Here is a 23754-nt window from a genome sequence, read left to right as displayed (position 1 = left end):
TATCTCATGCCCTAATCGCTGTCATGGAGTGCTTTCAACTTTCTTTTTGTCACTTGAATTATTAGGGGACTTTTCTTGGTAGTACGGTAAATTGGGGCAGGTGTAGATCTAATGAGAGCCTACCAATTAAATATGATTGCAATAGTATTTCTATGTTTATGATGATCTATTATAACTTATTCCTTATATTGTTGTGTATATATAACAACATTTGTGACTTCACACCTGATGTTTTTATCTTTGTTCTTGATTAGACTAAATCAATTACAATATGGGGAACACTGAAACACTGCATCTGGTTTGCTCTGGTTTGCATAGGTTGGTGTACTATTTCAAATTTTCAGTGTTTCCGTTAGACTCGTGCATGTCAATTTGCATACTAGACATCCTGAATCAATAGCATGGTTTTGAATTCTTCACAGTGCAGGTCTTACTATATTGATTGATTCAATTTTTTGGAGAAGGTTATTGTGGCCTGAATTTGAAGTTTTTTGGTTCAACTCTGTTCTGAATCGAAGCTCTGAGTGGGGTGTATCCTTCTAAATGAAATTCTTGCACTGTTATTTTTATTTTTGTAAAGTTTTATATTTTACTATAATTTTCATTGTTATTTGTTTTCCTTTATATTGTTTACCTCCCTTCAGACACATCCATTCCACTGGTACTTCACTTCAGCACTTCCCCGCTCATTGCTAGCTGCATATCCTCTTTTTCTGGTGAGTCTATAGTACAAGAAACTTAGAGTACGTTTGGTTGAGAAGAATGAAAAGTTGAAAACATAGGAATAGAAATGGAAATGGGAATAGGAATGGAATAAAATTTAAAGTGCATAAAAAAATTGATAAAATAATTTGTTTTGGAATGTTCTTTCCTTCCATTTCTTAATGGAATAGGAAATAGCCCTTCATTTCAGACATTCCAATACTTTAAAATGCAACCAAACAAAGAAATGAAATGAAAATTGATTTCTTTCCATTCCATTACCTCCAATCAAACACAACCTAAGTTTCTTAGTGTAGCAATTTGTGATGAACTTAGCTCTATGGTGTGCTCAATATTTAATCTGTCTCTACCCGATAACATTGGGCTATTTCTGGCGTTTTGCACTGACCAAATACAACGTCATTCACGTGAAATCTTTAAAGATCACTGATTTCTGGTAGTTGTGTATCATTCATACTTTTTAATGTTTTGGAAGAATTTCTTGATAGTAAGAATCATCATTGGCTATTTTGTATTTGGCATAATAACTAATATGAGCAAATTTTAGTTTAATATCTTATGCTATAAGACTGGATTTTGTAAACATGCATGTTACTAACTTTAGTGTCTAACTTAGGGAAGTTTTGACAAAACTGATGAGTCGAAAAGTTCTTTTTTCTCTCTTCTCTCTCCTTTGACTGAGAACTGTGCCATGCACACGAGGGGGTTCCATGGTCCTTCTGGCCATGGAAAGCACCAAAACCCCACTGGTTTTGGGAAGAAAAAAGGTCACTACCCCACTGGTTTTGACTGGAAAAATTGTATTGCTTCGAATTATAATCCGAAAATCCGAAAATATTGGAGTTTCCACACTAAACACAAGGTGTTCATGATCACTTTGACTTGTGGTGGCGGCTCTGTCCGCATTTGTGAAAGAACTAGACATTTTGGGTATGAAGTTGCTGTAACGATTGATGCTGTGGATTGGATCATCGAGACAGTGAAGGAAGTCCAGCAGAAAGAGGAAAGGCGAAGGGTCAGCTTCAAAAAGATCGTTTCGAAATAGTTCTAGCTGCTATCTCGTGGAGTACTTCTCGAATACAAAAGGAAGCTTTTTGAAGATTTCAGTGCTTAAGAACAACATGATGAAAACAGTCATAATACCAGAAGAAGAGAAGGCAAATGGTTGGTCGGAATTTTTAAGGTGTCTCAACAGCACTATGAAGAGAGAGCAAGCAATTGATAACGAGAATAGAGTTCAGCAGAAAGCAGACACAAGTAATGGAAGATTGTTGAACCAGCGATCGTGGGCAAATGTAGTGAAGGAGCCATGGAAACCAATGACCAATCAGAATTCTCAGGTGGAGAATGGTGCTGTCAAAAAGTTTGTTACCGCTAATAAGGCCCCTGTGAAATTTTCTAACTGGAAGATTAAAGGGTTGGGATCCTGGGATTTTTTACCTAAAGCAAATGGAAGTTTCAGACCAAAAAATGATTTCCCGCTTAGAAGAATGAAACAGAGGAATTTCCAAGAGTATATGCAAGCAAAACAAGGTGAAAAAGACTGGAAGAAGGAGGCCTAGGAATTGGCTTGGGATGAGGTTTGTAGGCCTCGACATGAGGGAGGCCTAGGAATTGGGAGGTTAGAATTAAGAAACAAAAGTTTGCTTATGAAGTGGTTGTGGAGATTTCCCTTAGAGCAAAACTCGTTGTGGCATAGGGTGGTGGTCAGTAGATATGGTAGGGCTGATAATCTTTGGGACTCTAAGAAAGGTAGTCGTCTATCTCCTAAAGGTCCGTGGAGAGATATCTCGGATTTGTATGACGAGTTTCTGGGATTGGTACATTTTAAAATAGGTAGAGGGGATAGAATTCGGTTTTGGGAAGACGTCTGGATTGACGATCGTCCTTTGGTTAGTGCATTCCCTGATCTAGCAGTGATCTCAAATGGAAGAAACGTTCCTATAAAGGAAATGATAGTTGACGAGGGATTACCAGGTGGATGGGTGGAGAGTTGGAATTTCAAATTCAGAAGGAACTTAATGGATAGAGAGATACCAAGCCTTATCTCATTGATGCAAAAAGTAGAACATGTAAAAGTACTGAGTATCTCGGAGGATAGCCGTATTTGGAGACCAGATCTTTCTGGTGTTTTCTCTTGTAAATCAGCCTTCTCCTGGCTGACATCAAATCCATCAGTTAGGGGTCTTGATTGGACAAAGTCCCTATGGAAAAGCTGTGTGCCATCAAAAGTTAAGGTGTTTGGCTGGCTTGTGGTTTTGGAAAAAGTAAATGTCCATGATAAGGTGCAAAAAATGAAGCCTTTTCTTTGTATCTCCCCGGGGTGGTGTGTCTGTTGTAAAGGCAGCGGAGAAACTGTTGACCACCTTTTCTTGGAATGCAAATATATTCGTCGAATATGGACATATGTGTTGGGAGAATTTGAATTATCATGGGCTATGCCAAGGTCTGTATCACATTTGATAGTGTCCAAGTTAAATGGAAGTAAACGCAAAACAAAGTTATGGAAAACAACGATATTAGCAACAATTTGGGCCGTATGGCTTGAAAGAAATGCCAGAATCTTTGAAGGGACTACTAAATCAGAAGAGGATGTGTGGGAGCAAGTCAAATTTTGGACAGCTACTTGGGTCTTTAAAACTAAACATTTTGAGGACCTATCTTTTTTAGATTTGTGTAGAGAATGGAATTCATTTGTATAGGGCCAGTATGTGGATGTATTTACTTCTTATTCTTCTGAGGCAGAGTGGGGGAATAACCTTGCCTTAGAATTTTTGTTATTATTTGTAATTATGGTTTTTCTTCCACCATAAGGGAGACTTTTAATATATATCGGGGAGGATCCTGTCAATGACATAAGGATCTCTTCTCCTTTTTCAAAAAAAAGAAAAAGACTGGAAGAAGGCGGTTATCATGTTTAGAGATAACAGTGGGTTATCATGGAGCTGCATCTTTTATAATCTCTCAAAAGAGTTGGGTAGGAAACTGCAAGTGAGCCAAATGTTTGATGATCGAACCATCATTTGGTGCAGAGACGAGACCGAAGTGGAGTATTTTTTGGAGAAAGGCAATTGGAGTATTCCGGGAACAGGAGATACCGGAGTCTCCTTCAAGAGATGGTCAGTAGAGGAGCAAAATAGGGACATCAAAGTTGAATGCCGTGGTTCTTGGATTGGTGTCAAAGGCTTACCTTTGAATATATGGAACATGAAGTTATTTAGAAAGATTGGAGCTTTGTGTGGAGGATTGTTAGATGTAGAGAAAGATACAGCAGAAATGAACTTTCTCCATCATTTGAGGGTCAAACTTGAGGGGGACAACAATGGTTTTGTGCCAGAATCTTTGACGTTAGAGGTTGAAAAATCTGTTTTTAAGCTAGAGCTCTTTGAGCTTAATGATTTGGGATACAAGTTCAGTGGTTTTTTTAATACATGTTGGCATCAAGATTTTGAAATAGAAAGGAGGATCGAAGAAGAGGGGGTCCCTGGCCATCACGAAGAAGTCGAAGAAGAAGAGAGGACTAAAGAGCCGGGAAGGGTATCAGGTTGCGAGGAGGAAGAAGCCGCCTGTTCGCTGGAAGTCGAACCAGAAACAGAGGAGTTGGCTGGCAGCGATGAGCTTCTTGGAGGAGTCGACCTCGAGGCTGTTGGCTGGTTCACGAATGGCGACGACAGCTACAGAGAAGCTGAAATGAACCTCCCTGAGAACTCATTGGTGGCGGAATCGGTGGCTACGGTGACTGGAGTTGGTGTGGAGAACTCATTAAGTCCAGGGATCATGGTGACCGGTGCTCTGACAGGGAAGGACTCAACGGGCAGAAAAGAATTTGTGGTTATCGATACTGATGTTCATGCAAAAATTAATGGTATGGAGGCGGTTGGTATTTCCAAAATGAAATCACAGGAATCTAGGGATGTGATATTTATTCAGAAGGTTTTTAGGCGGCTGATGAGGGACCTAGAAGGGCCACGTGTGAGGTTATTTTCAATACCTAGTACTTTTATCAATTTAAAGTACATGTGGCAGATTTATGAAGAAGATATTGTTAATAAAATGGGCCAGGAAAGTAATTTATTTAAGGTGGGCCGAATTTATGAAGGGGAGAGGTCCAATATTAATTACTTGGAGTGTGAGGGGTCAAAGGACAGGTTGGGCCAGACTTTAAGTGGGCCGGTTGTGAAGTTTGTCCCTTCATTGGGTTTGGAGATGCTGAGAAGTGACATGGGCCATCTTAAGTATAAACATTTGGGCCCATATACTATTCTATTGGACCAAAAGGCTGCTCGGGTACCCTCATCTTGTCAAACAACAACTGCCTTGAATAAATTAAATCTAATTTTTGAAGGCATCCTCAAGGCAGTCAGACTGAAGAGAAGAGAAGATTTTAAAAATGCAGCTATTAGTTTGTGGGAAGACTTCAATGCTAAAGAGAGAATTATTGCAAACTCAGTGTTACAAGCAACGGAACAAGTTCTACTTGGGGAGGAAATTATTAGCAAAAAGAAGCTGAAAGTATACATTAGAAAAAGAAAATTCATTTCTTATGGCAGAGATGTTGTAAGTGAGCAGATATTCGGGGAAGATCACCTTGACGAGTTGGATAAGGATGAAGACCCAAGTGTGGAAGAAATTAATGAATTCAGTTCAGAAGATGACGATTCGGAGGAGGAAGATGATTCGTGTACTGAAGAAGAAAATGATGAAGAAGAAGAAGATGAAGATACTTTATGTCATATCAAGGAACTTTGGCAAGAGGAGGATCGATTTAAAGGTGACTTAGAGCCTCATGAGCTAGTTGCTGAGCAAGAAAGAATGGAATTGGCTGATCCAGAAGAGAGGAATACTTTGTTGTTTTCGAAATCGGAGCTAGTTGAATCCATGGCGGAAATGGGCATGAATCTAATACTTAAAGAGAATGAAGAGCATCAAAAGAGTCAGTGCCTTAAAAGTGAAAGGAAGAGCAATAGAGAACTCAAAAACTTGACTTTTAACATAAATTATGAGAAAGGTCAGAAAAAAGAGGGGCTTCCAAAAAGATCATTATGAGAATTCTAACTTGGAATGTTAGAGGAAGTGGAGACAAGATGAAGAGAAAGGCAATCGAAGCTACACTCAGTAAGGTGAATCCGGATTTGGTGGTGTTACAAGAAGTGAAGAAGGCATCCGTTGACCGAAAGTTCATCGGTAGTATTTGGAGATCCCGTTTTAAAGCATGGATTCTGTTACCGGCCATAGGAAGATCAGGAGGTACGTTGTTAGTATGGGATACTAGAAGTACCAATGTTTTGGAGTCCTTGGTCGGTGAATTTTCCATCTCAGTTTTAATTGAAGCAGAAGGTCGAAGACCGTGGTGGTTCTCTGGAGTATATGGTCCATGTTCATATAAAGATAGGGTAGCATTTTGGGATGAGATGGCTGGTCTAAGTGCTATTTGTGGTGATATGTGGTGTTTAGGAGGGGACTTTAATGTGGTTAGGAGGGTGCAAGAGAAACTAAATAGTAACTCTTGGACCAAGAGTATGAAGATGTTTGATCAATTGGTGCGAGAATTGAAGCTAATGGACCCAAAGCTGGATAATGGAAAATTTACTTGGTCGAATTTTCGAAATAAGCCTATTTGCTGCAGGCTGGACAGATTTTTCTTCACCAACAATTGGAGTAATGCGTTCACTTTTGTGAGACAAGAGATGTTGGTCAGGATTGTTTCGGATCATAGTCCAGTTGTACTTGATTCGAATCCCCCGTCCTGGGGACCTAGCCCTTTTCGTTTTGATAATCAATGGCTGGAGCACAACACATTCTCCAAGAGTTTTGAGAGTTGGTGGCAGAAGGCTGAAGGAGCCGGTTGGGAGGGCACTAAGTTTATGAGTAAATTGAGGGAAGTCAAAGGAAACATTAAGGAATGGAGTAAAAATACATACGGCAATAAGCACGTGATCAAAATTGCAATGGAAAGAAGACTGATGCTTCTAGATAGTTTGGAAGCCTCTGATGAGTGGAACCAATCATTAATGGAGGAGAGAAGGGCAATCAAAAAAGAATGGCAGCAATTGGTCTTTGAAGAAGAAAGAGGTGTTTGGATGAAATCAAAATGTAAATGGGCTAAGGAAGGCGATGCAAATTCAAGATTCTTCCATAATTTGTTGAATGCAAGGAAATCCAGGAACACAATCTCAAGAATTGAAAGAGAAGATGGATCAATTATTGAGGAGAAGGAAGAAATAGTCAAGGAGATAATTTCTTTTTTCTCAAGTTTGTATACTTCTGAAAGAAGAGCGGGTAGTAGTATTGAAGGAATTGACTGGCACGCAATACCAGATGACTCTGCTAGGCATTTAGAAAGACCGTTTGATGAGAGCGAAGTCAGAGAGGCAGTTTTCAGTTGTGAAGGCAGTAAAGCCCCGGGCCCGGACGGTTTCAGTTTGGCTTTGTTTCAGTCTCAATGGGAGGTAATCAAAGAAGATTTGATGAAAGTGGTTAAGTCGTTCGAAAGAGATGGCATTATTCAAGGAAGCATCAACGAAACATTCATTTGCCTAATTCCTAAGAAGCTTGGCAGTTGCAGGGTTAGAGACTACAGACCAATCAGTCTGATAACAAGTGTTTACAAGATTATTGCTAAGATGCTCTCTATTCGACTCAGGGGCGTTTTGGGGGAGACTATTCTTGAAACTCAGTCGGCCTTTGTTGAGGGTCGACAAATACTAGAACCAGTTCTCATCGCTAACGAGACAGTAGAAGACTACAGAAGTAGAGGTCGAAGTGGCTTGGTCTTCAAGATTGATTTTGAAAAAGTTTATGACCGAGTCGAATGGGAGTTTGTGGACTTAGTTTTGGGCAAGAAAGGCTTTGGAGAGATTTGGAGGAAATGGATCAAATGGTGTATATCATCTACATCATTCTCAGTCTTCGTCAACGGAGCACCAAGGGGAAAGTTTTCCGGGTCGCGAGGACTCAGACAAGGTGACCCACTTTCGCCCTTCTTATTTACATTGGTCGCGGATGTGCTGGGGAGAATGACGAATAAGGCTGTCAGCACCGGTAATATTTCCGGATTCTTGGTAGGAAAGGAGAGAGTCCAAGTTAGTCACCTTCAGTTCGCTGATGATACGCTATTTTTTGCTGAGAATGAACAATCGTTACACAAGTTGTTGAGGGTAGTAGAAGCTTTTTGTGCTATATCTGGACTAAAGATTAACTTGAGCAAAAGCCAATTGTTGGTGTTAGAGAATTAGCTGTATATTAGGTGTAAAAGAATTAGGGTAACTTGTATTTAGTAGTTTCCTATTTTGTTGGTAGTTTCCTATTTCCTAGTCTCCTAGCTTTGTATATAAATATGTACTATTCTATGAAATAAACATATAATTCGATTCACTATTTTCTACATGGTATCAGAGCCATTGTGATTCAAAATTCGAAATTCGAAATTAGGGTTCTGAAAAAAAAAAAAAAATAAAAAAAAATTTAGGGTTTGAGTTTAGTGGTTGTTTTTTCGAAAACCCTATTTGGAGTGACCATTTTTTCTCACCGCCCACATAGGAAGACCGCCCGCCCGCCGGACTGCAAAACCCAAAAGTCCGGCGTCCAGATTCACCGCGCGTGGGGCCCACGCGCCGTCGTCCGCCGCTGCCACCCTTCCCACGCGCCGGCGCGTGAGGGCGCGTCCGGCGTCTTCTCCGGTGTCGGTCGACGCCCGTCCCACTCCTGCTCCTTTCTCGTCCTCCTTGCTTCGGTTTTCGGCGGTTGTTCGCATTTTGTGGTTTGATACTTTTGTCTTCTTTGTGTTTGGGTATCTATTCCTTTGAGTTTGTTCTCTTCCTTTTTCTGTCAATTTTTTTTTGGTTTCGAGATTATGGCAGAGATAAAATCAGATTCGAAGTCAATCGTTGTTTCTGATGTGGTTCCCGTGATGTCTAAAATCACGGACCATAAGTTGATTGGTTCGAATTATTTGGAATGGAGTAAGACGATTCGACTGTATTTGAGGAGTATTGACAAAGATGATCACTTGATCGACGATCCTCCCCGAAGAAACAAACGATTCAAGGAAAATATGGCTCCGTGAGGATGCTCGCTTGTTCCTTCAAATTCGAAATTCTATCGATAATGAGGTAATTAGTTTGATTAATCATTGTGAATTGGTTAAAGAACTAATGGGTTACTTGGAGTTTTTGTATTCTGGCAAAGACAACATCTCTCGCATATATGATGTTTGCAAAGCTTTTTATCGTGCGGAAAAACAAGATAAGTCTCTTATGAATTATTTTATGGCTTTCAAGAAAACATATGAAGAACTTAATGTGCTATTACCCTTTAGTCCTGATGTAAAAGTTCAACAGCGCCAACGAGAACAGATGGCTATTATGAGTTTTCTTGCAGGACTCTCATCTGAATTTGACTCTGCAAAGTCACAAGTTCTCTCTGGTTCTGATGTCTCCTCTTTACAAGATGTGTTTACTCGTGTTCTTCGCACAGAGACTACCTCTTCAACTCCTCTTAATAGCGCCTTGGTGAGTCGTAATAATTCTGCACCAGAAAGAAACTCTACTCCAAGTGGATTTAAAGGAGGTAATTCACAAGGACCTGATAACCGCACACCAAATTCTGGGAGCATCATGTGCAATTATTGTAAGAAACCGAGGCCACACCAAGTTTGAGTGTAGGAAGATACAATTTAAGAATCGACAACAACACTCTGCCAATATTGCAAGCACTAGTGATGCATCTGACAAATCGGTCCTTATTTCTGCTGATGAATTTGCCAAGTTCTCAAGGTATCAGGAAACACTTAAGTCTTCATCTTCTTCTGTCACTGCGATTGCTGATTCAGGTAACTCTAATGCATGCCTTCTTTCCAAATCCTCGAAATGGGTCATTGATTCTGGTGCCACAGATCATATGACAGGTAATTCCCGTCTCTTTTCCACTTTTCAGTCTCACAGTCCCACTTCTGTTGTCACCTTAGCTGATGGGTCAACAGCGTCTGTTCTTGGATCTGGCACTATTATTCCTACACCTATGCTATCTTTATCATCAGTCTTACATTTACCTGATTTGTCCTTTAATTTGCTTTCTGTTAGTCAACTCACTCGTAATCTAAATTGTTGCATCTCATTCTTTCCTGATTATTGTTTGTTTCAGGATCTTATGACGAAGAAGATTATTGGTAAAGGACATGAATCTGGTGGCTTGTATGTTCTTGACCCACTTCCGCCAACCTCTATTGCTTGTTCGAGTGTTGCTTCCGCTTTTGAGGCTCATTGTCGTTTAGGTCATCCATCCCTTCCTTTGCTCAAGAAACTGTGTCCCCAATATAGTAGTTTATCTTCGTTAGAATGTGAGTCATGTCAGTTTGCCAAACATCATCGTGTTAGTTTGAGTCCACGTGTCAATAAACGTGCTAGTGTTCCTTTTGAGTTAGTTCATTCTGATGTTTGGAGTCCTCCTATTTTGTCTCAACCTGGATTCAGGTATTTTGTTACTTTTGTGGATGATTATTCTCGTTTAACTTGGTTATATTTAATGAAAAATCGTTCTGAGTTGTTTTTTATATTCTGTGCTTTTTGTGCTGAGATTCAAACTCAATTTAATGTATCTATTCGTACTTTGAGAAGTGATAATGCCAAAGAGTACATGTCTGCTCAATTTCAATCTTATATGACCTTTAATGGCATGCTTCATGAAACTTCTTGTGTTGATACGGCACCTCAGAATGGTGTTGCAGAACGTAAAAACAGACATCTTCTTGAAACTGCACGTGCTCTCTTGTTTCAAATGAAAGTCCCTAAACCTTTTTGGGCCGATGCAGTTTCCACGGCATGCTTTCTTATTAATCGCATGCCCTCTTCTGTTCTTAATGGTGAAATTCCATTTAAAATTCTTTTTCCTAATAAGTCATTATTTCCAGTTGCTCCGCGAGTATTTGGTAGTGTTTGTTTTGCTCGCGATGTCCGTCCATCTGTCACCAAATTAGACCCTAAGGCACTAAAGTGTGTCTTTCTTGGTTATTCTCGTCTTCAGAAAGGGTATAGGTGTTACTGTCCTGATCTCAACAAATATCTTGTTTCTATTGATGTTACTTTTGTAGAAAATACACCTTATTTTTCATCTTCCACTACTTCTACTAGTCAGGGGGAGGATGATGATTTGTTGGTTTATTCTGTCACATCCTATGCGCCTGCTCCATGTTCTGGCGGGTCTCTTGTTCCTTCACCTGCCTCGGTCGTCACCCCCACAATGTCTACACCTCCACCACCTCCACCACCTCTACCACCTCCACCACTCCCTCGGCCTCCTATAGTGTACACCAGGCGCCCCCCTCCTCCACCTCCTGTTTCATGTCCTGCACTAGCATCTTCGTCATCAGATCTGGACATCTCAGATGATTTTCCCATTGCACTACGTAAAGGTAAACGTCAATGTACTTTTCCTATTACTTCTTTTGTGTCTTATAATCATCTCTCCTCTTCTTCTTGTTCTTTTATTGCTTCTCTTGATTCTATCACTATTCCTAAAACTGTTCGAGAAGCGATGTCTCATCCTGGTTGGCTTGCTGCAATGATAGAAGAGATGAATGCTTTGGTTGCGAATGGTACTTGGGTCTTGGTTGATTTACCTTCCGGAAAACAGGCCATCGGGTGTAAATGGGTGTTCACGGTTAAATTCAATCCAGACGGCACAGTTGCTCGCTTAAAGGCCCGTCTTGTTGCCAAGGGTTATGCTCAAACTTATGGAGTGGACTATTGTGATACTTTTTCTCCTGTTGCTAAACTCACATCTGTTCGACTGTTTATTTCCATGGCAGCTACTCATCATTGGCCTTTGCATCAGCTTGATATTAAAAATGCTTTTCTTCATGGAGATCTTGAGGAAGAAGTATATATGGAGCAACCTCCTGGGTTTGTTGCTCAGGGGGAGTTAGGGCGAGTTTGTCATCTTCGCAAATCTTTATATGGATTGAAACAAAGCCCTCGTGCTTGTTTTGGTAAATTTAGTCAGGCTGTTGAGAAGTTTGGTTTGTTGAAAAGTAAGTCAGATCATTCTGTGTTTTATAAAAGATCCACTGTTGGTATCATTTTGTTAGTGGTGTATGTTGATGACATCGTTATTACTGGAAATGATACTGAAGGCATCTCATCCCTTAAGTCTTTCATTCACACCCAGTTTAACACGAAAGATTTAGGGGAACTCAAGTATTTCTTGGGGATTGAAGTTACTCGGAGTAAACAAGGTATTTTTCTGTCTCAAAGAAAGTATGTACTTGATTTGCTAACTGAGACAGGGAAATTGGGATCAAAACCTTGCAATGCTCCAATGAATCCAGCTGTGCATCTTACACGTGATGGGAAACCATTTGAAGATCCTGAGAAATATCGCAGGTTAGTTGGAAAGTTGAATTATTTAACTGTGACTCGTCCAGATATTGCATTTCCAGTTAGTGTTATCAGTCAGTTCATGTCTTCCCCAACAATTCATCATTGGGCAGCATTAGAACAAATTTTATGTTACTTAAAAGGAGCACCAGGACGAGGTATAGTTTACAAGGATCATGGACATACCCAGATTGAGTGTTTTTCTGATGCAGATTGGGCAGGCTCCAAGGTAGATAGACGATCCACTTCAGGATATTGTGTATTTGTTGGTGGCAATCTGGTCTCTTGGAAGAGTAAGAAACAAAATGTTGTATCTAGATCTAGTGCTGAATCAGAATATAGAGCTATGGCCCAGTCCGTGTGTGAGGTAATATGGATTTATCAGCTTTTGACTGAATTCGGGTTTGAGACTTCTATTCCAACAAAATTATGGTGTGATAATCAAGCTGCTCTTCATATTGCCTCGAATCCCGTATTCCACGAGCAAACTAAGCACATTGAGATCGATTGTCATTTTGTTCGTGAGAAAATTCAACAAGGTCTGATCTCCACAGGATATGTGAAAACCGGAGAACAACTAGGAGATATTTTTACAAAAGCTTTGAATGGGGTGCGGATTGACTATCTTTGTAACAAGCTGGGCATGATTAACATCTATGCTCCAGCTTGAGGGGGAGTGTTAGAGAATTAGCTGTATATTAGGTGTAAAAGAATTAGGGTAACTTGTATTTAGTAGTTTCCTATTTTGTTGGTAGTTTCCTATTTCCTAGTCTCCTAGCTTTGTATATAAATATGTACTATTCTATGAAATAAACATATAATTCGATTCACTATTTTCTACAGTTGGGAATATGTATGGATGAGGAGATTGTTTCAAGGCTTGCAAGGAGAATTGGATGTGAAGTAGGAAGTTGGCCATTGCAATATCTGGGGCTGCCCTTGGGGGGCTCGCCTAGGAAATGGAGTTTTTGGGAACCAGTTTTGGACAAGTGTGCCAAAAGACTTGATGGATGGAAATGTGCATTTTTATCTAAAGGGGGTAGGTTGACTCTCATTCAGTCAGTTCTAGCTTCTCTTCCTTTATATTTCTTATCATTATTTAAAGCACCTAAGTCGGTAACTAAAGCATTGGAGAAAATGATGAGAGATTTTTTATGGGAAGGTAGTGAGTCCTCAGGTGGGGAGCATCTAGTGGCTTGGGATGAGGCTTGTAGGCCCCGACATGAGGGAGGCTTAGGAATTGGAAGGTTAGAATTAAGAAACAAAAGTTTGCTTATGAAGTGGTTGTGGAGATTTCCCCTAGAGCAGAACTCATTGTGGCACAGGGTGGTCGTCAGTAGATATGGTAGGGCTGATAACCTCTGGGACTCTAAGAAAGGAAGTCGTCTATCTCCTAAAGGTCCGTGGCGAGATATCTCAGATTTGTATGACGAGTTTCTGGGTTTGGTACATTTTAAAATAGGAAGAGGGGATAGAATTCGATTTTGGGAAGACGTCTGGATTGACGATTATCCTTTGGTTAGAGCATTCCCTGATCTAGCAGTGATTTCAGAAGGGAGGAACGCTCCTATAAAGGAATTGATAGTTGACGAGGGGTCACCAGGTGGATGGGTGGAGAGCTGGAATTTCAAATTCAGAAGGAACTTAATGGATAGAGAGTTACCAAGCCTTATTTCGTTGATGCAAAAAGTGGAACATGTAAGAGTGTTGAGCATATCGGAGGATAGCCGTATTTGGAGACCAGATCCTTCTGGTGTCTTCTCTTGTAAATCAGCTTTTTCCCGGATGGTATCAAACCCATCAACTAGGGGTTTGGATTGGACGAAGTCCCTATGGAAAAGTTGTGTTCCATCTAAAGTTAAAGTGTTTGGATGGTTGGATGGCTTCTGGCTTTGGAAAAAGTTAATGTACACGATATGGTGCAAAAAAGGAAGCCTTTCCTTTATATTTCCCCTGGATGGTGCGTATGTTGCAAAGGCAGCGGAGAAAGTGTTGGCCACCTTTTCTTGGAATGCAAATTTATTCGAAGAGTATGGAGATATGTGTTGGGAGAATTTGAATTGTCTTGGGTCATGCCACGGTCTGTATCACATTTGATAGCATCCAAGCTAATCGGAAGTAAACGCAAAACAAAGCTATGGAAATCATCGATATTAGCAACAATTTGGGCCGTATGGCTAGAAAGAAATGCCAGAATCTTTGAAGGGACTACTAAATCAGAAGAGGATGTGTGGGAGCAAGTTAAATTTTGGACAGCTACTTGGGTCTTTAGAACTAAACATTTTGAGGATCTATCCTTTTTAGATTTGTGTAGAGAATGGAAAACAATTGTATAGGGGCTGTAGATGGTTGTATCTATCCTCCTTTTTTTTCTGAGGCAAAGTGGGGTGTACTTTTGCCCTAGAATTTATGTTTTGTTATTAATTGTAACCATGGTTTTCTTCCACCACAAGGGAGGCTGTTAATATTTATCGGGAAGGATCCTGTCAATGACAAACGGATCTTTTCTCTTTTTCAAAAAAAATATCTTATGCTATAAGAAGTGTTTTCATGAATCATGATAGAGACATTGTTCTTTGTTTCTAAACAATGCTTTCCACGTTAAATTTACTGGTTTCCTTAAACTTCATGATGTCCACCTGTCTCTTAGTTGAACCAAAAAATGAATCGATTATAAAACAAGTCAATATGGGAATTTATGCTTATTTGTATGCAACCTGAGTTATTTTGTTTCTTTGTCCGTACTCCATTTTTTTCTTCTGTAAATTGACACGCATTCTCTTGCAGTTCGGGGTCTTCCTTGATAGAAGGGTTCCGTTATTCATTATTCCTGTTTTCTCTTTTGTTTTAGTTTACTCAAAGCTCCCTCACAAGGTATAAAGTTTATGAATTTGTGAAGTTATTGGTATTTTGATTAAGTTTGAGAGTTTTTAACAATGTAAATTTTGTAATCCAGGAGCTTCGTTTTATTATTAGCTCAGTTCCAATCTTCAACTTATCTGCTGCAATTGCTGCTAATAGAATGTACGTGGAATCTGTTTTAAATTGATTGATATTCAATATATATGTATAAATATGATATATTTTGATTTCTTTGCACATGTGATCATTTTGCCTAATTAGTTGCTGCTTTATTGTGATGTGTTTTGTTGTAATGTAATAATTTTATAAATCTCTTTTTTTTTTCTTCCATGGATCTAAATGTGCACTTATCTGGCTTTCTGTGGGAAGTGGGCAGTGGGGAAGAAAAAGAAAAGATAATATAAGAACTGATATGTAGGTCACGAGAGCAGGGTGCTGCTGTTTTCTGCAAAAGATCTTTCACATGGTTGTGCATTTGATTTATATGAGAATGTATAATAATGATGAAAAAAGTTAACAAATTTCAAGACCTGTAAAGAGCATTTTGCTCATGGCTTTTTCGGTTATTGGGTGGGTTCAGTAGTTGGTCACGAATGCAAATAACATTTGTTCAATTTATTTAACACATACTACAGCTAACAAAAGGATGAATTTCTCCACTTCTTACAGTTATAACAATAGGGGAAAAAGTTACTGGAAGTTACTCTATTTTATGATGCTCGGGTTACTTTTAGTCAGGTATGAAGTTATTCTGTTCAATTTATGGAGTAATATTTTGCATCCTTCTCATGTACTTATTTCTCATTTTTGTAGTCTAGGATGTACTGCTATAACCTTCATGGCGTCCTATGAGAATTACCCCAGCGGTCATGCTTTGAGAAATTTGCATCAAATTGGTATGCCTCTTCTCTCACTGATACTGCCATGGTCTTGTTGAGGGTTTCAGAGATGTTGAGCCTGCGGTTTTCCATTAGCAACTTCTCTCTCTCCCTCCCTCTTTTTTTCGTTATCTGAAATTTTCATTCCCTTGTGATTTATAAGACTTTGAGCACATGATTTTAACATATAATTTTCTCTACATGGTGCACTTTAATACATTTTTTTTCCCCTTTTTCTCGATTGAATTAGTTTCCACAAAGCTTAAAATAATAAGCTATTTCTGATATTCTCACTGAAAGAGTAGAATACATTTTTGATGATCTTCATCAAACTAGCTAAGTTTCAACTGTAGTTTTATGGCAAGCCCTTGTAGTTTAATACTAAACAATAGGTATTATATTCTTTTCTTGCTCACGTCTTCATATCTTTGGTTTCCAACAATCATTCTCTATGATCTCAAACTGTGGTCTGTTCATTCTCTTTATTACTTGGTTGAATTGTGCTTCCTTTTGCTGAATAAGACTTGTGGCAGGTCATCTTGCTAACCATACAAAGGAAAAATGGGTGCATATTGATACATTTTCAGCAATGAATGGAATATCTCGTTTTTGTGAAAACGACTTTCCTTGGAGGTATATACAATTCTGGCATAGTTTAATATTTATAATGATGTTAGTTAATTAAAAATATTAAATTCTTTTCCAATCGCCTGCAATTCGAATTCAAATTGGAGAATACGTTTAATCAGGCATGAGTTTTAGCATATAACCATATAAAGTATCTTTCTTTTTTTTAATATAAAAAGTGAAATAAAATCAACAAATCTACACAAGTATTTATCCTTTGTGAGATTGCTGATTATGGGGATGGGGTACATAATAGCTTAATCAAATTTGTTCAGATACTTTCCTTTTAGCATACTGATTTTTTTATTCTTTTTCTGCTTTATGCACTTAGAAACATTAAAGATGATAAGTTTTTTTTCCTTTAGAAAGATTGACTTTCAATAAATTTAGCAATTTTTCCATGTATGTATGATTTGATAATGTGTGGTACTGATTTTCAAAGAACTGTTTAGTGACTATGAGAACTGAACTCTGTTACAGAAGTGAAGTCATATTTAGGTAATTCTTTATTAAGAAAGTTCTTTATTTAGGTTATGTTTGGTTGGAGGTAATGAAATAGAATGGAATGGAAATGAAACAATTTTTATTTCATTCCTTTGTTTGGTTGCATTTTAAAGTATTGGAATGTCATTCCAATAGAATGACTTTTTCATTTCTATTCCCATTCTTATTTTTATGTTTCTATTCCTTCTAATTAAACGCCACTTTAATATTTACTAAATTAATGAATGGTTTCTATTAATTTTTAATTACAGGATAGTTAGATATTTGGTGGTTAATACGCTTAGAAGAAACTTATAAATTAGGCATTGTATTCTCTCTAAGATCATCTCATTTTAGAAACTAGCTTAATTTTTCTCTTTTATATGTTTTGTTCTCAGTTTGGGGAGAGAATCGTATTTTCTTCTAAACTAGTGAAATTTTTTCTTCATTATTTCTAATTTAGTAAAACTAAATTAAAGAATGGTTTATACTATTGTGGCTAATATAAATTAAGGGATTGTATTGTCCCCAACATTATCACATTTCAAAAAATAACTTTACTCTTTCATTTGTTTTCTCCTCGATTTTTGGGAGAAATGTTGTTTTCTTCCAAACTAGTAAATTTTTTTCTTCATTATTTCCAATTTTGGGGAGAATGTTGGGAGAATGAAAGTTATTGGTTGTGAGTCATTGTTCATGGTGAATACAGAAGTCAGTTCAAGTTGGAAGCAAATTATAGTCAACAAATCGACAGCAGAGTTTGAAATTGAGAAGTTCAATAGGAATAATTTCTCGGTATGAAAAAAGAAGATGAAGGCAATCATGAGATCTTCAATTATCTTTCATCATGATTGCTTTTATCTTCATTTTCATACCAAGAAATTATTTCTATTAAACTTTTCAATTTCAAATTTGGCGGTCAATTTCTTGACTATGATCTGCTTCTAACTTGAACTGACTTCTGTACTCACCGTGAACAATAACCCGCAACCAAATTTCATATCGTTGTAAGAGAGTTGAGATATTTAAATTGGAAATAATGACAAAAATATCTCGCTGATTCGGAAGAAAACACAATTCTCCCAAAATTGAGGAGAAAACACATGTAAGAGTAAAGAAGTTATTTTCTGAAATGAGATAATCTTGGAGAGAATACAATGCCATAATTTATAGGTTTTTCGGAAATATATTAGCCACTAAATATTTAGTTATCCTATAATTAACAATTAGTACAAACAATTATTTAATTTAGTTTTGCTAAAATAGAAATAATGACGAAAAGATTTTACTAGTTCAGAAAGAAAATACAATTCACTCTAAGAAATGAGAACAAAACATATAAAAGAGGAAAATATAGTTTCTGAAATGCCTTAATTTAAAGATTTCTGCTAAGCGTATTAACCACAAAATATTAGCTATCCTATAATTAACAATTAAAATAAAAATAAATCATTCATTAATTTAGTAAAAAGCTAAATTAAGAACTTTCTAAATAAAGAAATGACTTCACTTTTCTAACAATAATTTCAAATTTAAATTGTCAAACACCCAAAGTCGCTGCCGAAATCTGCAACCAAATAAATTGCAACTTATTAAATTTGATGAAAGAACTAGTAAATTGCTTCATATTTTAGTACAAGCTCAGCAGTCAATGACGCGTTTAAGCTTTGTGTATCAGGTAACAAGAGTGATACTGTATTTTGTAGGTACTCCAAAGAAGAAGGGATACCTCTGGGAGAATTGGTCCAGAGAAATTTCACCTACCTCATAACGTGAGTTTTATTTTTCATTTATTTATTTATTTTTCTATCTTAGCTTTCATTAAAACTACTCTTGCATCATAGCCTTCTAGCTTTCCGGATGCTATTTACTCATGACGGAAGTGAAATAAGTTCAGCAACGAATAATAAGCCTGTTGATTTTGTAGATTGTATCTCTTAAGGCCTTGATAAGTTTGAGTTAGTCAACTCGGTTCAGATTACACAGGGAGTAAACTCAATAAGGCAACTTAACTCGAAGATTTTATTTGAAACTGACCTTCCCTTCACTAATAGTTTTTCTTTCCAAAAAAAATTGAAAAGAGAAAGAAAAACTTATTTTTTGATAATCAAATAAATCTCTTTCCTTAATGAGTACAATACAAAAACTTTTTAGTCCAAAGTCAATGCCGTTGTTGCATCATCTACATTCTACTGTCTTGTGACATGAACAACAAAGGATAGGAAAATTGTTTTTCATTTTTGACAGAATGCCAAAGATTCCAAATTCTAGTTTCAAGTTCAGCTTTGTTTTGATGTCAATTTCTGTTGTTTATGTGTATGATATATATTTATATATATCTGCAGTTGTAATTAAAATATGTTGGTTCTCACTTGGTTATTATTCATTTATAATAGAGAGCATCCTGCTGTTAATATGATGTATATGTATTATATAAAGGCTAAATAGCGGTATAAGTATTTAAAGCTTTAAGTTTGTAAGTGGCATAAAACCAATGTTTATTTTTAGCGGCATATGTACCTAATGTATGTAAAACTTTAATTTTTCTCTAATTTTGTCAGTACAGACTTGTCTTAAACAGGGCACATATAATTGGGTTTAGATAGAAACATGTAGTATCAGTTACTTCTAAATATTCTTTTAATAAATTCGACACGGAGTCTGTACTGACGAAATTGAAAGAAAATTACAATTTTACAAACATTGAGTATTTATGCCGCTAAAAATAAACATTAGGTTTATGCCGCTTACAAAATTAAAACTTTGAGTACTTATACCGCTATTTACCTTTATATAGTTTGGCTATGTTTTTAGTTTTTAGTTTTTAAAATTGTGTTTTTAAAAGTAAGAATAGAAAACAGTTTTTTGTCATTTTAAAAATTTAATGGTGTTTGGCACAAATTTTTAAAAACTAATTTTAGATTTTTTCTTAAGAAAAAAAAATCAATATTTTAACACCACACCATGACATTAATGTATACGGGTCCAAGTTCGGGTCTAGGATCTGAGTATGTGAGCAAAATATAAAATATAATATGTTAGACAAAAAAGATTGTTTTTGAAAATTGAAAATAGCATTTTGATGTTTTTTGTTTTCTAGTTTTTAAAAACTCAATTTTTAAAAAACTGTTTTTAAAAAATTTTGCCAAACGACCCTTATTAGTTTTTAAAAACAGTTTTCAGTTTTAAAAAACAGAAAACAGTTTTTAAACTATAAAGCCAAACAGTCTCATACATATCTATCATCAGTTGTAATTAAAATATGTTGGTTCTCACTTAGTTATTATTCATTTATAACAGAGAGCATCCTGCTGTCAATGGATTCAAATGTCTATTCACTATTGATGGGTTCTCAAAAGTTCGTTTTCAACCAGGATTCCCACCTATTTCAATGGTAGAAATCTCACCTTTTTATCATTCTCAAAGTAAAATGTAACACTTTCCATTGAATCTTAGCTGTTTTATACAAAATGCAGGTTAGAGAGCCCAAAGTTTATGCTCATGGAAATGAAAGTAACGAAGATGTTATAAATAGAAATTGGCCGGGATGTTTTTCATAGTTATTTGGTAAGATTGATTACTTATGGTTCGAAACTCAACTACTATAGTATGCTTTGGCTACACTTCCCAACTCATTACTATGACAGCTGAAGTGTGTATACTACTCTTACCCATGTAATTGGCCTCTCAAAAAAGGGAATAACTTGGATAAAAGCCTGAATATTTCTGCTTGAGTGATCATCAACTTTCATCTTAAAAATATACTTTCTCAGAATTGAGTGAATTCAATATCAAATCTGTGTAATAGGTGATTAAAGTGAACTCCATATTTAAGTTTAAGCATATACAATTTTTGAGTGAGTTTTGTTGTTTTGTTTCAATGTTTCCTGACATTATATATGTGCAATTTTGGATAGTTCTTCTTTTAGTGCAATGAATTCAGACTTAATTTTTAGAAAGAAAAAAATTTAATAAAAGTTCTTTCTTGGATTTGCTTAATTTGTTTTTCATTATCCTTTGGTTTAAGATCAACAAAACAAGCATGGAAGGAGGAAGAATTTTCAATGTTTCAAGTAGGAATATTCAGCCTTCTCTGTCTGGTTGGCTCATTGACTGACTTTACTACAATAAAATAGAAGTCATCAGTCAAAGTCATGTGTGTCATTTGACGTTTTCCTAGAAACTACGAGCTCATATACATTTGACTTTGATTTTTATCATCACTCTCTATACCCATAATAAAAGCCTGTCTATTTTTCCACATCTTACATAGAAAAGCATCAAGACCCTTGTCCTTATACATCATCACCTCTCAAATCCAAGCTTCATGGCCAACTATGGAACCGTCCAAAGGCCGTCCACAACCTCAGCTTCTCCTTCTCTAGGCGAGCCCTACAACCCAAAGAACTCCACAAGAAAGAACCTATCGGTATCCGACTTCAAACACCTTTGGCCTTTCAATATCCCCACAACCTCAGAATCTGCAGCCGTAAGAATCATCAGAAACCTGGGTGACTTTGGATTGTTCTATGCTCTTTTCATATGGATTGGCCTCTTCATATCCCTTATACCAGAAAGAAAAGTCTCATTGATTTATTTGGTGATTATGACCTATATAACATCTGTGTACCTTCTGGTGTTGAGGGCACTGCCCATGTCTATTGACCTCAATAGGTTTATAGACAAAAAAGTTGTCCTTTTCATTCTGGCTATAGTGACTATGGTTGAGCTCATCTTAACAAAGGCTGGTCTGCATCTCCTTGCTACTTTGGGTTGTGGTGTTCCAATAATTTTGGTTCATGCAGTTTTTACAATCCGAAGTGAGCTTTCGGTGGGTGGTGAAGATGCTGTCGAAGGTGTTCCTCTTATGAACTCCAGTGAAACAGAATCAGTTGATATAGTTTGAAGAGTTCTCTATTAAGTGTGGAATTAAATATTTAGTTTTAATTTTTTTTAAAAAAAAGAGTTTGAAGTTTTAATTAAATTTTGCTTTATTTGTGTACTGTTGATTCTAAATACTGCTTAGTTTAGTTTAAGTGTTCTTAAAAGGATATTTTTTTAGAGGCTTTGTTCTACTTAGCACTGCTATGCTCTCGTGAGATGCTTATTGTGAATGATAGCACTAAAAATTTAGTGGCTGCAGTCAATAATCAACTTAGTGCACTTTCGTTTCACCTCATAAATAATATTGGGTGGATATGAAGAAGATTATTGGAATGTTTAAACAACCAGAAAATGATCAACAAGAAATAAGTGCCAGCTGTCCCAATTCTGTTACCATTAATTCAAGTTTGTTAAGTTAATTATAAATTGATAGTTCGATTCCTTTATAATAAAAAGTCTATAAATAAAGAATCTATCTCAATTGAATTAGTTGAGCAGCTCAAACCATTTCTCACTCTTCATTCATTCATTTCACCATAAGCACCAGAGAATGTTCAACCAACTGCTCCATTACAAGCTCAAGAGGCTGCCTTACCAAACAATAATCTACTTTCGCTCAATCTTAGATTTCATCGATCTAACTATACTCTGTAAAAATTACTTGTGCTTGCTGCTGTTTGTGCTTACAACCTCGACGACTATCTTCTTGGCACAATTTCACAACCTCCACAGCTTTTTGCAGGTAACTATCCTAAGCCTGCATTTCAACAATGGCTTCGTTTTGATCAATTCATTATGCATTGGCTAATGAACTCAATAACTAAACTAATGCTTGATTATGTGATAAATTTTCAAACCTCTGCTGAGATCTGGACAATCTTCACTCAACTCGTCGCCACTAGATCCAGAGCAAGACTCCTTTTGATCCGTGGTCTTCTGCAATCCACAAAGAAATGATCACTTTTCATTGATGAATACTTCTTGAAGATGAATCTGTATGCAAATGCACTTACTATAGCAGCACAACCTCTTTCCAATGATGACTTGATTCTCTATATTCATGGTGGTCTTGATTCAAATTATGAAGTAGTAGTGGTGAACTTTACCTCTCGAACTGACAATCCTATTTTGCAAGAGGTTCAGTTCATGCTTCACAGTCAATAAATGAGAATCAATCAACTCACAATTGACTCTCTTACAAATGTGCAGGCAAATCTTGTTAACACAACAAATACCAAAGGTGGCTATCAAGGCAATTCAGGCCATGGAGATCATGGCTTCAGAGGTGGTCGAGGCAACTACGGAAATCGAGGTGGAAGAGCCACACTAGAATAAAAGAGAATTAAGATCATACAATATGAATAAAATAAATCGATAGTGTATAAAAGTATGAAATCTTTAATATGAAATTATTAAGTACGGTTTACTATGTACTATACTCTAGTGCGTGTGATTTTAATTGAGATCACATATGTGGATAGACATGTGGTAAAGGTACTGTGTATAATTTGATTATACATGATTGAATCAATATGTAATAACATATTTCATCAACATGTTATTTAGCATGAAAGAGTTATTCATATCACAATGATGATCATTAGTAGATCTGTCTAAATCCGTCAGAGTCGTGGCTCGTCGCTCGAGACTTGAATTCACCATCACGGTGAGGCTAAAGTTTATTCTTTAAACCCGAGCTCACTCAATGTAAAATTCTTATACTACAAATATGGTGTATTTTCTAAAAAAAATATAAAAAAAATTCTTAACCCAAATTTACTATATAATTAACAATTCACAATCATGTAAATAAACTATCCATTCTTAATATATCATATACATAAATGCATAATATCCAACACAATATTTAATTTATGTAATTGTGGAGATGGCTCTGGTACCATGTGTTGATTTTTTAGATTCAT

General features: G+C 36.8%; 2 protein-coding genes and 1 pseudogene across 4 annotated transcripts in view; all 3 read left to right on the top strand.

The window, feature by feature from the left end:
* LOC115709948 (dol-P-Man:Man(7)GlcNAc(2)-PP-Dol alpha-1,6-mannosyltransferase) overlaps positions 1–20944 on the top strand; it is a 31437-nt gene extending 10493 nt beyond the window's left edge. For 2 of the 3 annotated variants that reach the window (XM_030638231.2, XM_030638223.2), the window contains 11 exons: positions 255–318; positions 428–531; positions 645–716; positions 14883–14969; positions 15052–15119; positions 15627–15695; positions 15771–15853; positions 16369–16468; positions 18652–18717; positions 20246–20339; positions 20422–20944. In XM_030638231.2, the coding sequence (XP_030494091.2) occupies positions 255–318; positions 428–531; positions 645–716; positions 14883–14969; positions 15052–15119; positions 15627–15695; positions 15771–15853; positions 16369–16468; positions 18652–18717; positions 20246–20339; positions 20422–20505 (891 nt within the window). In that variant the 3' untranslated portion in view covers positions 20506–20944. Of the gene's footprint in view, positions 1–254; positions 319–427; positions 532–644; positions 717–14882; positions 14970–15051; positions 15120–15626; positions 15696–15770; positions 15854–16368; positions 16469–18651; positions 18718–19341; positions 20123–20245; positions 20340–20421 lie in introns of those variants that run through there. The other variant, XM_061106967.1, reaches the window with a different exon arrangement.
* On the top strand, positions 8513–9832 carry LOC133032730 (uncharacterized; annotated as a pseudogene).
* On the top strand, positions 20421–22013 carry LOC115710051 (uncharacterized). The gene is made up of 3 exons (XM_030638372.2): positions 20421–20512; positions 20973–21045; positions 21219–22013. The coding sequence occupies exons 2-3, from the start codon at positions 21010–21012 to the stop codon at positions 21849–21851; spliced, it is 669 nt and encodes a 222-aa protein (XP_030494232.2). The 5' UTR covers positions 20421–20512; positions 20973–21009; the 3' UTR covers positions 21852–22013.
* Positions 22014–23754: the final 1741 nt, after the last annotated feature.

This window comes from Cannabis sativa, chromosome X (assembly GCF_029168945.1).
Source record: "Cannabis sativa cultivar Pink pepper isolate KNU-18-1 chromosome X, ASM2916894v1, whole genome shotgun sequence".
NCBI lineage: Eukaryota > Viridiplantae > Streptophyta > Magnoliopsida > Rosales > Cannabaceae > Cannabis > Cannabis sativa.
The sequence above is the reverse complement of the archived record's forward strand: the minus strand, read 5'-3'. Positions and strand labels throughout refer to the sequence as shown.

Excerpts from the sequence above, each read along its gene's own strand:
- LOC115710051 (XM_030638372.2), top strand. The coding sequence starts at position 21,010 with ATGTTTCAAGTAGGAATATTCAGCCTTCTCTGTCTG. Across the intron at positions 21,046-21,218 it reads TATTCAGCCTTCTCTGTCTG|AAAAGCATCAAGACCCTTGT; the intron begins GTTGGCTCATTG and ends CATCTTACATAG.